Here is a 12,654-nt window from a genome sequence, read left to right on the forward strand (position 1 = left end):
AGATCCACACTGACGCTCCTGTGAACCTTCAGCGCACACACACACACACACACACACACACACACACACAAATGTGAATATATATGTATATGTATAGTTCTTTCAATAAAAATGTTGCTTTTGAATTAAAATAATAGATTTATATATATTTTATAAGTATATAGAAATTTTTGAAAATCAAACAAACACCTATTTTACATATAATGCTGTTTTTTTTAACTAAAATAAAATAAAATAAAATAAAAATGAACTAATCAAGCATGCATAGTTATCACCCATAACTGATCATCTCAAAATGACCAAATATAAAACATACTTATCTCAAGTTATGAAGACAATGGATTTTTAATAGCTTTAGATATATTATATATTACATATAACTTTGCATAAAATACAAAAAAAAACATTGTTTTTAATTTAAAACAGTTTAATGATGACAGCAATGCACTGCATAACACCTTCTACTGGAAAGCAGCTGGATATGCTGACATATTTTTCACTTTTAAACGATCGATGTTTAAAACATCACAGAAAAACAAATGTTTAAATTTGCATGGCATAAAAGCATGAATTATCAGTAGATGTAGTTGTAGCGATAACTGGCTTGAATGACGAGCAGAGACTCACTCAAGCATCAGGAAACCTGGTCGGACTTAGTCCTGGAGATGTTAGTTTACATCAGAGAGTTTTCTAGCTAAAAGCTGTGACTGTCACACTGATGATGATAATGCAGTCTTATTACTGTGCTGTTAATGCACTGACTATATGGAACAAGAACAACATTTCCAGGAAACACAAACAGAGTGAGAGTGGGGCTGCGGTGTAATCGAGTGGAGACGTGTGAGCGTGTGTCAGCGCTGGGGTTTCCACCTGACCCATCACCTCAGGCTTTAACACACATCCAAACCCAGAGCCAGTAAAACAGGTCCAGCTGATCTCACATTTCCACTCTGTCTGAAGCCATGAATGAGAGATCATACCAGTGTGTGTGTGTGTGTGTGTGGGATAGGATACAGCTGCATCTGTATGGCAGAGATCCGAGCCGCCACACACACACACACACACACACACAGAGGCACAATATATACAGCGAGCATCTCAACGCTCCAACACACAATATTCAAATACAGTCACATCAGGAGCCAGAAACACACAAACACACACCATACACTCACGATCTGTGTGTGCACACAATAATACACACTTCATATAGCATCATACTGTATGCATTATATAGACAATATATCATATATTATTCTATATAATTTAAAAATATATAAAATACACCATATGTACATTATACATATTAAATATATAGCGATTTTATTTATTTTTTTACATATAAACTATTAAAATGTTTTTGTTAATTGAAATAACTAAAATTATAATAAATAAATAAACTAAAGTTAATTTAAACTAAGTTGAAGCACTAAATTTACTAAAACTGAAACTGAAATAAAAATAATTCAAACTAAAAGAAATAGTAAAGACAATAAAAACAAAAGCACATAACAAAATGACTAAAATAAATGATGACAAAAAAAACTAAAAGCTAATTAAAAAAATCAAGAAACAATATAACAGTATATAAATAATACTAAAATGACACCGATTTAAATCAAGAACATTTTGAAAAATGTAATTAACATTTATTTTGCATAAAACGCTATTATGCTTTTTTTTTAATTAAAAATTCACAAATAAAATTAAATAATCAAGCATCATGGCTATCATGGCCAAACCTGATAATCTCAAAATGCCCAAATGTAAAACATACTGATCTCTAGTTATGAAGACATTCGTAATAAACACCACACTGTGGAGATATGTTGTGCGATCATCATGTATGACAGAATGACACACTCTTCAGCACCACACTTATATACAGAGATATGCAGATGAGAGTGAGCAGATCAACACACTCACACTGAGCATGAAGAATGTGCATTTGTGCTGAGGTCTGTTTTTACTGTCAACAAAATCAAATCACATTCAGCTCTGACTTCATGCTGACATCAGCTCCTGATCAATAAAAATCAAACCACATCCTCGCTCAGAAACACAGCACTTTATGACAGCAAAATGGGTTGCAAATGAAAATCACTTCATGCTGAACAGTGAGGTATATCACAAATACTGTCATTTAGTTGTGAAATGTTGTAATTCAAATTAGCAAATAAACGTGAAATATTCTTGTTTTACAATTCAAACAGTGGTGAAAACAAATAGCATGGTACAAATCGACTCATCAACTATCCATCATCAAGGCCTATACAACTTTCAAGTCAACATTGAACACTAAATTACACTACAAAGCTAAATATCTCAATTTTGCTTAGTCAAACATTTATATGAATATCAGTTCATTTCAATATTACTTACATTTAATTTGATTTTTTATTTTATTTTACAATTATTTTGAATTTTTTAAGATATTTTTGAAAGACTGAATGATTTCTCAGTTTTTATTTTTATACTTTTGCTTCCACTTTAATTTTAATTTAAAGTTTTAAAGTTTTATTAATTTATTGGTGTGTTTTTGCCATTTGTATTTTTTTAAATGTCTGTAGAGTTTTTATTCATTTTTATTTCAGTTTTACTTTTTTAGTTATTTTAGTTAGTACATTGAGTTAGACTAAACGAAAATGAGAAATATTAATTTCAGTTAAAGTTTTAATAATTTTATTATGTGTTTTTGCCATTTTATTATTATTTTTAAAAAAATATGTTCTTATTAATTGTTATTTCAGCTTTAGTTTTATGTATTAACTTTATTTAGATGAAAATGAGAAATGCTCATTCTAGTTAAAGTTTTAGTAATTCAGTTGTGTTTTTGTCATTTTTATTATTACCATTTTTTGTCATTAGTTTTTATACATTTTTTATTTCAGTTTTAGTTTTATTTTAGTACATCAACTTAAACTAAATAAATGAAAATGAGAAATGAAAAAAATATATATTTTTAGTAAAAATATTTTATTTTATTTCAGTTAATGTTTGCTTTATTTCAATTCACTTTTTTTTGTTTTTTTTTAGTTTACAATAATAACCCGCTTCTGCATCCTTTTTTGTTCCTCAGTTCAAATTCAGGAATTGAACAGAAATGTAAAACCCCTGGTGCGTAGCATACTGCAGAAATAGTAAGCGTTGTATGCTAGAATGCTATTGTGAACGCAGCCCAGGTCTGTATTCCTCACAATACTCAATACACAAATAGGCTGTGGTGTTTTCCAGGAGTTTCTAACTGTGCTATTGAGTCACCAGAAATACTGACCACAAAACAAGACAGAAGTCATAGTGAGGAAAGAGAAAGAGACATTGCAGGCAGTTTGTTGGGCTGAATAGACGCACCACAACACATGCTGATAAACAAGAGTTTAGTGCTGACTGAGGCGCAGACGTCATCCGTTAGCATCAGCATGAGAATGAGCCGTGATGGATGAGTCTGCGGCGATGTTTGCTCAGGATTCAGAGTCTCACAAGAAACCAGACGCACACACACTCGACAGAACAAGAGTTCAGCTGGAAAACAGTTTCTTGGGACAGTCTTGATGCTGCTTATTTTAAAAATGAAGATGGTAATTTTTGCATCAATTAATGGATTTGCACAAATAATCACTTGATTTTTGTTATAAAGAAATAAAACATAACAGATAAATATAAAAGTATTATATAATAAAAATATAATAATAATATAATTAATGATACAAAATAATATATTATTTAATTCTATATTAAAATTAATATGAAAGGATTATATATATATATATATATATATATATATAATAAAAAATATAATAGGTATTTAGAATAAATGCATAAATAATCATATAAATATAATGAATGATTATTTAATTATACAATTAGAATTAATATAAAACTATTATATATAAAACAATTATGATAGATATTTATTATAAAAATAAATTTATACATATAAATATATAAATACAAATATATGTAATTCTAAACATTTATGATGTTTATAATAAATAATTAAATACATAAATATATTTATAATAAACTAATGCATAAATAAAAACTGGAAAACTGTTTCTTGGGACTTTCTTGATGCCTAATGTTTATATTAAAAGTGAAGATGGCTATATTTGGGTCACCAAAGAAATTGAAAAATAAACAGGTCATTTTTGTAATTAATAAATAACATATATAACAAATAAATAAATATATAATAAAATGATATTTATAACAAATAAATAACATAAAAATGACAAAAATAAATCTAAACTAAAAAACTAAATCACAATAATACAATTTATGATGTTTATAATAAAATAAATAAATAAATTAATTAAAAACCAGGTCAGCAGAGCAAACCTTAACAGAATAGCTGAACTTATTGTGTCAAACAAGTCAGCAACTCAGTATCATCTATATAAAATCTTGCATAAATGCCTCATTGAAAGTGCATTCAAATGTGTTTGAATACAAGCGAAAACCCCAGTCAGAGACATATAAGGGCAAAAGTAAAATCCCTTTGAAACAGCATCTCTGTTGCTGTGCTGTCATAAACTGCTCTTTCTCCTCGGCTGAAGGAAAACGAAAGGCACAGATCTGCTGTCAGGAGGTCTGAGAGTCTCAGAGGAGCAGTTATCCAGATCTGATTAAAGCCACACACAAAAACATCATGCTTGCTGCAGAACAACAGCATCGAGGCCCTGCAGATCACAGTCAGAAATCACTGGAGGGACACTCAAACACATTGTTATTCTGGACCTGCTTGTAATTCTTTTTCATGCAAATGCACGGACACAATTAGCCATCCGCCTCTAATTAATCAGTGAGTAAGCACATCAGAACAAAGACAGAGGGAATGAAGTTGTTGTAGTGTTGAGGAGGTCATTACTGCAGGCGTCTCTCTGTGGACATTCATCACGGCTGTGTCCCGCTGGACGGTTATTTGACTCCGTCATCTCTTGTCACGATGTAGTGCGTCTCTCTCTACTGTGTCTCGGTACATTCCTCATCGTTGTGATTTTGTAAGCCAAGCGCCTCAAGCTAATAAAGCGTGACGACAGAGTCCCCAGCTCGGAGCTGAGAGCGGCTTTCCCTTTCAGGACACGCTCCGTCACTCCCGACATTTCTGCTCAATCCAACTGTCAAATCTACATTGTGTAAAAAATTAAAAATGATATAAAAAAGAATAATATATAAATCCATAAATGAATCACAATGTATATGCACAATTAATAATACAAATTATGATAATTATTAATATTTACAGTAAATAAATACATACATAAATATACATTTTGTAAATACATAAAATGTGTAAAAAAAAAATATATATATATATATGTGTGTGTGTGTGTGTGTGTATATATATATTGGAAAAAAATTACAATTAATCAATATATACATATATATTATAATAAGTTAATTAATATTTATTATATATAAATATATATATATATATATATATATATATATATATATATATATATATATATATATATATATATATATATATATATATATATATATATATATATATATATATATATATATATATATATTTATTTATATTATTATTCATTATCCTTTCATTTCATAGAAAATTATATATATATATATATATATTTATTTATAATAATAATTTAATAATTTATGCATTTAGCAGACACTTTTGTCCAAAGCGACTTGCATTGCATTCAGGCTATACATTTTTACCAGTATGTGTGTTCCCTGGGAATCGAATATATATATATAATGTGTCTTGAATGTCTTGTAGTAATAACTGGTTGAGTTTTGATTTCATGTTCAGGTTATTTACTGATGGCAGGCTGAATTTTGTGTTCATGAGGCTCATGAATGGATCCGTCCTCTAGACTCTCAGGAATCTAATCTCAGTCTGTCCTGACACGCACACACTCACAATAAACAATCACTCCTGCACTTCTGATTCAGCACAACCAGTCAACAACAACAACAACAAACCCTGCTCCAGCTCTCCACAGACTGACGGGATGGAGCTGTTTCTGAGCAGGAAGTTCAGAGTGAATAGATTCACTGCTGGCATGTCAGATTTTGTTGCTTGTTACTGAACCATAACCGTCTTTGGAGACTTCCAGAATAAGATCTTCACCTGCTGCATGATAAAATCCCGATCTGAATCACATCTTTGGCTCTTTTCAGTAAACAGCCTGTAAACAATCATCCCGAACACCCTAGCAACCGCCTAACATTGCCATGGCAACCAGTCACAATACTATGCATGGCAACCACCACACACTTTCTTCAGAAAATTTAAAGTGACACGCGACTCTAAAACACATCCAGAGTCCGTTAGATAAAGGTCATCCTGTGTTTCTCACTGAATACATTACACTGAGCTGCTACAGGAACCTGCATGTGACGATCGGTGTTGTGAAATGCACATTTACAGCAGTTATAGTAATGTGTGTGTGTAATATTATTTTCATTTATCTACATGCATTATATACATGCTGTATATTGTATGTGTGTGTGTATCAGAATATATATATATATATATATTTATACACACACACACACATTAATTAAAATTAACTAAAAAAAGCTAGAAATATACATAACATTTTTATAAATGAATGATAAATATTTATACTAAATTCATTTTAATATACAGTATATACTAAAAATATCTAAAATATAAATATGTAACTAAAAAGCTATAAATATACACAAATAAATGTATGATAAATATTTATACTAAATACATTTTAATATTTAAACTAAAAATATATAAAAATAGTTAAATTAATTAACATAATTAAGTGTATTACAATTAAGTGTGTGTGTGTGTGTGTGTGTGTGTGCGTGTGTGTGCGTGCGTGTGTGTTGCCGGGCCAGTGAAAATGTTGATAGGGCAAGTAATCTGGGCCAGCAGAAAACTCTTTATTGTTAAACGCTGAACTAAATATGTTGTACAGAACAGATCTGATACAGTAAACCTGAACATGCTTTTGGAAAATATGAATCTTTTGACAGCAGCATTCAAAGCCCATTTTACTTTTGTAATGTGTCATATTTCAGACTGAAACAGAATCTTCCAGCAGAAAAAAAATAGGATGGATACAGGTGACGTCTTCCAAAAAGAAAAGTCATTTCAGAGGGGATTTTGATGAAGCAGTTTGAAGACTTTGGATCAAACGTGCACAGATGAATTATTCACAGCAAGAGCAGGAACGGGCATTTAAGAAAGCAAATGGGGTCCATTTAGATTTGATGTGGACTGTAAACCCGAACAGATCATCTGGAGAAGAGCGTTTATGAACTCAGCAGTGAAGCAGGAACACCGAATGATGTGCAGAGATTTTGCACCTTGCAAATGTAACTATTTAGTTTTCTGAGACATTTTGAACATTGTTGCTGTCAATGTCAATGAAAAATATATTGCAATATTGCAAATGTGACAGATCAGTTATGCCATCATTTTCCAGGAGAAGGGTTAATGCAGTGTATTTCTGTCATAGAGTTAAATAGTTTTAAATTAAAAACAGTATTTTAGTTGCAATAAAAATGTATAAATATATTAATACATATATAATTGAAAATAAAAACTCTATTGTTTTGTATTTTTTGAAAAGAAAAAAATATTTATCTATTATTGTAAATCAAAAGCAACATTTTGTATATTTTTTTATACATTTATATACTTTGAATATTGATATTTTCCATTACACTTGTAAAATTCTATAATATATATATATATATATATATATACATTTTTACACACAGCTTTGAATATTGAAAAATAATGCAGACTAATGCTTGAAATGACTGAATATTATCCAATGTTAACAATATTTTTTATTTATTATTATTTATATTTTATATTATATATACCTTATATTATTTATGATTATTATTATTTAATATAATTGTATTTTTATATGATGCAGTGTTGTAAAGTAAAATGATCTTGTTTTAAGGATTTGTAGATATTTTAACTGGAAAACATTAAAAATAGGATTTTATGTAGTATGTACTTTTTTTTTTCTAGACATTTTTACACACACAGCTTTGAATATTGAAAAATAATGCAGACTAATGCTTGAAATGACTGAATATTATCCAATGTTAACAATATTTTTTATTTATTATTATTTATATTTTATATTATATATACCTTATATTATTTATGATTATTATTATTTAATATAATTGTATTTTTATATGATGCAGTGTTGTAAAGTAAAATGATCTTGTTTTAAGGATTTGTAGATATTTTAACTGGAAAACATTAAAAATAGGATTTTATGTAGTATGTACTTTTTTTTTTCTAGTTTTCATTTGTGCTCAATTGTATTGGCATCCACCCTGACTACAGTTTCATAAAACGAGAATACAAACATGATTACAAGAATATTTTTACGGAAATACTGAGCTATTAAAACTGGTACTAGTATCTATTATACTGAGAAGTGATACAGAACAAACAAACACACAGTACTTTGAGTCTGGGAGAGATGCTGATGTGTGTCAGTTCAGAGCTTTGAAGTCACAGTCGCTGTATAATTCATGACTGCAGATCAACCACAATCCCACACATCCACAAACCACAGCATTTGTGCTCATTTTTATGCTTTATGAGCTAAGATATTATAATACTGTATGTGTGTTTGCATTGGCAGCTTTTATTTTGATTTTCAGATGTTCGTATCACAGACTTTCAGAATTGTTGATTGTAACTATATTATCACAACTTGACTTGATGTGAACTAGGCCTAGATGTTTGTATTTTGCTAGAATGTTTTGGAGTGGTTGCCAGGACGATGCTGTGTGGTCGCTAGGGTATTCTGGTTGGTTGCTAGGTTTCTAAGCTAGAAGATGCCTAATTGTTTACTAAGAGGATACTGATGCAGTTATCTACGTGTGTGTGTGTGTGTGCGTTTTTGTGCAGGTACGATGTACTTTAATGTTGGTTGGATCCCTAGAGAGAAAGAAATGGCAAAGTCTTAGTATCCTCACACTAATGAGCTCTCTCTCTCACTCACTCGTTCTCTTATAAATCAGAACAGAGTCAGGTTGAGGGGGAGGGGCTTAAGAATAAGAGGGATTGATGACATCATCTGAAAAGGAAGCTGTTTTAGAGGCGTGGCAGATTGTTATATTTTAATGGAAGTCGAGCATTTCTCTGTGGAATATCATGCACTGATCAGTCATTCACAGTAAGACCAGGACAGTCAAAAGTCCGTTTTCATTTCATGTTGACTTGGTGAGCGTTTCTGAATGGCGGCTGCTGTTGAGTTATTTTCTCTTCTCCCGCACTGGATTTCTAGAAATGGGTCAGCTGGATTAATTTTCTGACTCTGGTCTTGCCGTCCAGAGCTAATGGGAGATTAGCCTGCTAGTTTATTCTGCTGTAAGTCTGAGCAAAATGCTGTTCATCAGACTGTGAACTTCACTACTGATCATTCAGCATCACATATTAAATTCAGCTTTAAAAAATTAAAGAAATTAATACTTTTATTCAGCAAGGATGCATTAGACTGATCAAAAGTGTCAGTAAAGACATTTATAATGTTAGAAAGGATTCCTATTTCAAATAAATGCTGTTCTTTTGAACTTTCTGTTCATCAAAGAATCCTGAAAAATAAAATGTACCACGGTTTCCATAAAAATATGACGCAGCACAACTGTTTTCATTGATACTAATCAGAAATGTTTCTCAAGCAGCAAATCAGCACATTAGAATGATTTCTGAAGGATCACGTGACACTGGAGTAATGATGCTGAAAATTCAGATTTAATCACAAAAATAAATTACATTTTAACAGATGTTCACATAGAAACCAGTTATTTTAAATTGTAATAATATTTCACAATATTACTGTGTTTACTGGATTTTTGATTAAACAAATGCAGCCTTGGTGAGCAGAAGAGACTTATATCTTGAAAACAGATATTCATTCAGATATCATTTTTTCCCCCAACTGGATTGAATAAGTCAAAAGTGAAATAATTAAAAGTATTTCTTTTAATTCAGTTGACTCAGTACAAACTAAATACTCAAATCTCTCTGTAAGATGTATTTCATTGTTTTGAAACAAAGTTCGAAATGTATATTAGGGAAAGTTTGCCATCTGTTGGTATTTATAGGTACTACAATGAAAGGAAACATGCAGTTAGAACTGTTAAGTGATGTGTTTGTGTTCCTCACTACAAATAAAATGATCTTTTTTATTTTCTACATTTAAAAAAAAAAATACTACTGAAATCGTTTTCACTAAAAAAATTGCTAGTATATTTAACAAATAATTACAAAGAAACAGTAACACATTGAATTTGTAAGTAGAATGGCTGAAATGGTATTTTCTTCTAAAACGTATTCAAATAATCTTTGTTTTATTTACATTTTGAGTATATTTCTGAAGACTTACAAAGCCAAAATGTCCTTATGTCTCTGACTGTTTATGTTGTTTCTTTTAAGTGAGTTTTGTTTTGTTTTGAAATCATCTGCACGTCTAACTTTCTCTCATTCCCTCTTCTAGGAATTGGGAAAAACGTGATATGTGACCGAACGGCGACACCGCTGGACGCTTTCCGCATGATGTCAGCAGCCCAGTACTACCCAAAGCTGCTCAGCATCATGGGTAACGTGCTGCGCTTCCTCCCCGCCTTCGTCCGCATGAAGGATCTGCTGGAGGAGGGTTACGTGGGCGAGCTCCTGGTCTGCGAGGCGCAGGTTCACGGCGGGAGCCTCCTTGGGAAGAAGTACAACTGGAGCTGCGACGACCTGATGGGCGGCGGCGGGCTGCATTCGGTCGGGAGCTACATCATCGATTTGCTCACGTTTCTAACGGGTCGGCATGCGGTGAAGGTGCACGGCTTCCTCAAGACGTTTGTCAAGCAGACAGACCACATCTGCGGGATCCGGCAGATCACCAGCGATGACTTCTGCACCTTTCAGATGGTGCTGGAAGGAGGCGCTTGTTGCACGGTTACACTCAATTTTAACGTCCCGGGTGAGTTTCGGCAGGAGGTTGTGGTCGTAGGAACGTCCGGCAGGTTGACAGTCTGCGGGACAGATTTGTACGGACAGAAAAACGATGGTGAAAGTGGCCAGGAGCTCCTCTTAAAGGACAACACGCCTGTCGGAAACGCGTCCCTACCGGACAAGGCGTTCCGGGACATCCCGTCTCCGTATCTCACCGGCACCATCTGCATGGTTCAAGCCGTACGGCAGGCGTTTCAGGATCAAGACGACCGGCGAACGTGGGACGGCCGGCCGCTGACGATGGCTGCGACTTTTGAGGACTGTCTGTACGCGCTTTGCGTCGTGGACACGATCAAGAAGTCCAATCAGTGCGGCGAGTGGCAAAACATCGCGGTGATGACAGAGGAACCGGAAGTCAGTCCTGCGTACCTGATCAGCGAGGCCATGCGGCGCAGCCGGATGTCGCTGTACTGCTAACGTAGGGCTGGACGATATGACCAAAATTTATATCACGATATATCTCTAAATTTCGTTGATACGATATAAGGGGCGGTCACCAGTGTTGGGGAAAGTTACTTTTAAAAGTAATGTATTACAATATTGCGTTACTCCATAAAAAAGTAACTAATTACGTTACTTAGTTACTTTTTATGGAAAGTAATGCGTTATGTTACTTTTGCGTTACTTTTTAAATCTGGACAGGGCTTGCTTGTTTGTTTTTAAAATAAAAAAGTTCTATTTTTGGCAAATATAAAAGCCTTTTCACACCAAAAGTGAAATGAATAAGCCTCAGGCTGAAGGGAAAATAAATTTACATCCGTACAGTAGAATGCAGAAGAAGAAATTTCAACACACTTCAGCAATAAAAAAAGACACTCAAACGTTTGTCTAGAGTAATTTTTGCTTATTAGTATGATTGAACTGGATCATCGAAGGTCAGAAGCAAAGACATTGGTTAATAGAATGGGATTAAATACATAAAATATCTTTACTAGTTACTTGAAAAAAGTAATCTGATTACGTAACTCACAGCGTGACCTCCTATCTGAATTAAAAGAACATACATTTAAAAATGCAGCGCTGCAGGAAAGTTGAGTAGATTGTATGTTTTTACATTTTAGATGTATTATAAATTGTTATGTGTTGAATTTAAGTTTTCAAAAAGATGCTGCACAGTGTGACGTCATATCGCGAACGTTACAGCATGCGAAACAATTTTGCATGCTTAAAGTCTAGTGTGACCGCGGCTATAATTCCGATATTGATATGAACAATTAGAGCTCATGAACGCTACTTTATTAGATAAAATAAAAATGAAGACAGTCGGTTCCCTTCAAAGATACAGATACGTTTTGAGTTTGAAATGTGCAGTGCTCATGTTTATTCAACGAAGTTGTGGCGGACTGCCACAAATAAATCAATGTATGGGAAACACTGATAATGTATATCGGAAATGTGTTTAAAATTCATATCACCGTTATTGAAAAAATATATCGCGATATATATTGTTATTTAATAATTGTCCAGCCCTATGCGGCACGTGAGCGAACGTGCATTCTTGCATATTGATTTCAGTGCATTCGGAGCATTTGGAAAACTGGAGATGTACATGCAACTGAAGGAAACATGCGTTTGTGCCTCATGCACGGAGTTTGGCTTGTGTTTTAATGCGTTAAAACATCAGCTGCTGGGAGTTTTTGTGTCAAGTATGC

General features: G+C 32.8%; 1 protein-coding gene across 1 annotated transcript in view; it reads left to right on the forward strand.

Moving 5' to 3' along the window:
• The window catches only part of gfod1 (glucose-fructose oxidoreductase domain containing 1), a 24,101-nt gene extending 12,553 nt beyond the window's left edge, over positions 1-11,548 (forward strand). Inside the window, exon 2 of the mRNA XM_016458818.1 lies at positions 10,497-11,548. Within this exon, the coding sequence (XP_016314304.1) occupies positions 10,497-11,419 (923 nt within the window). The 3' untranslated portion in view covers positions 11,420-11,548. The remainder of the gene's footprint in view (positions 1-10,496) is intronic.
• The last annotated feature ends 1,106 nt before the right edge of the window (positions 11,549-12,654 follow it).

Source organism: Sinocyclocheilus anshuiensis, unplaced genomic scaffold (assembly GCF_001515605.1).
Source record: "Sinocyclocheilus anshuiensis isolate Anshui unplaced genomic scaffold, SAMN03320099.WGS_v1.1 scaffold415, whole genome shotgun sequence".
Classification (NCBI taxonomy): domain Eukaryota; kingdom Metazoa; phylum Chordata; class Actinopteri; order Cypriniformes; family Cyprinidae; genus Sinocyclocheilus; species Sinocyclocheilus anshuiensis.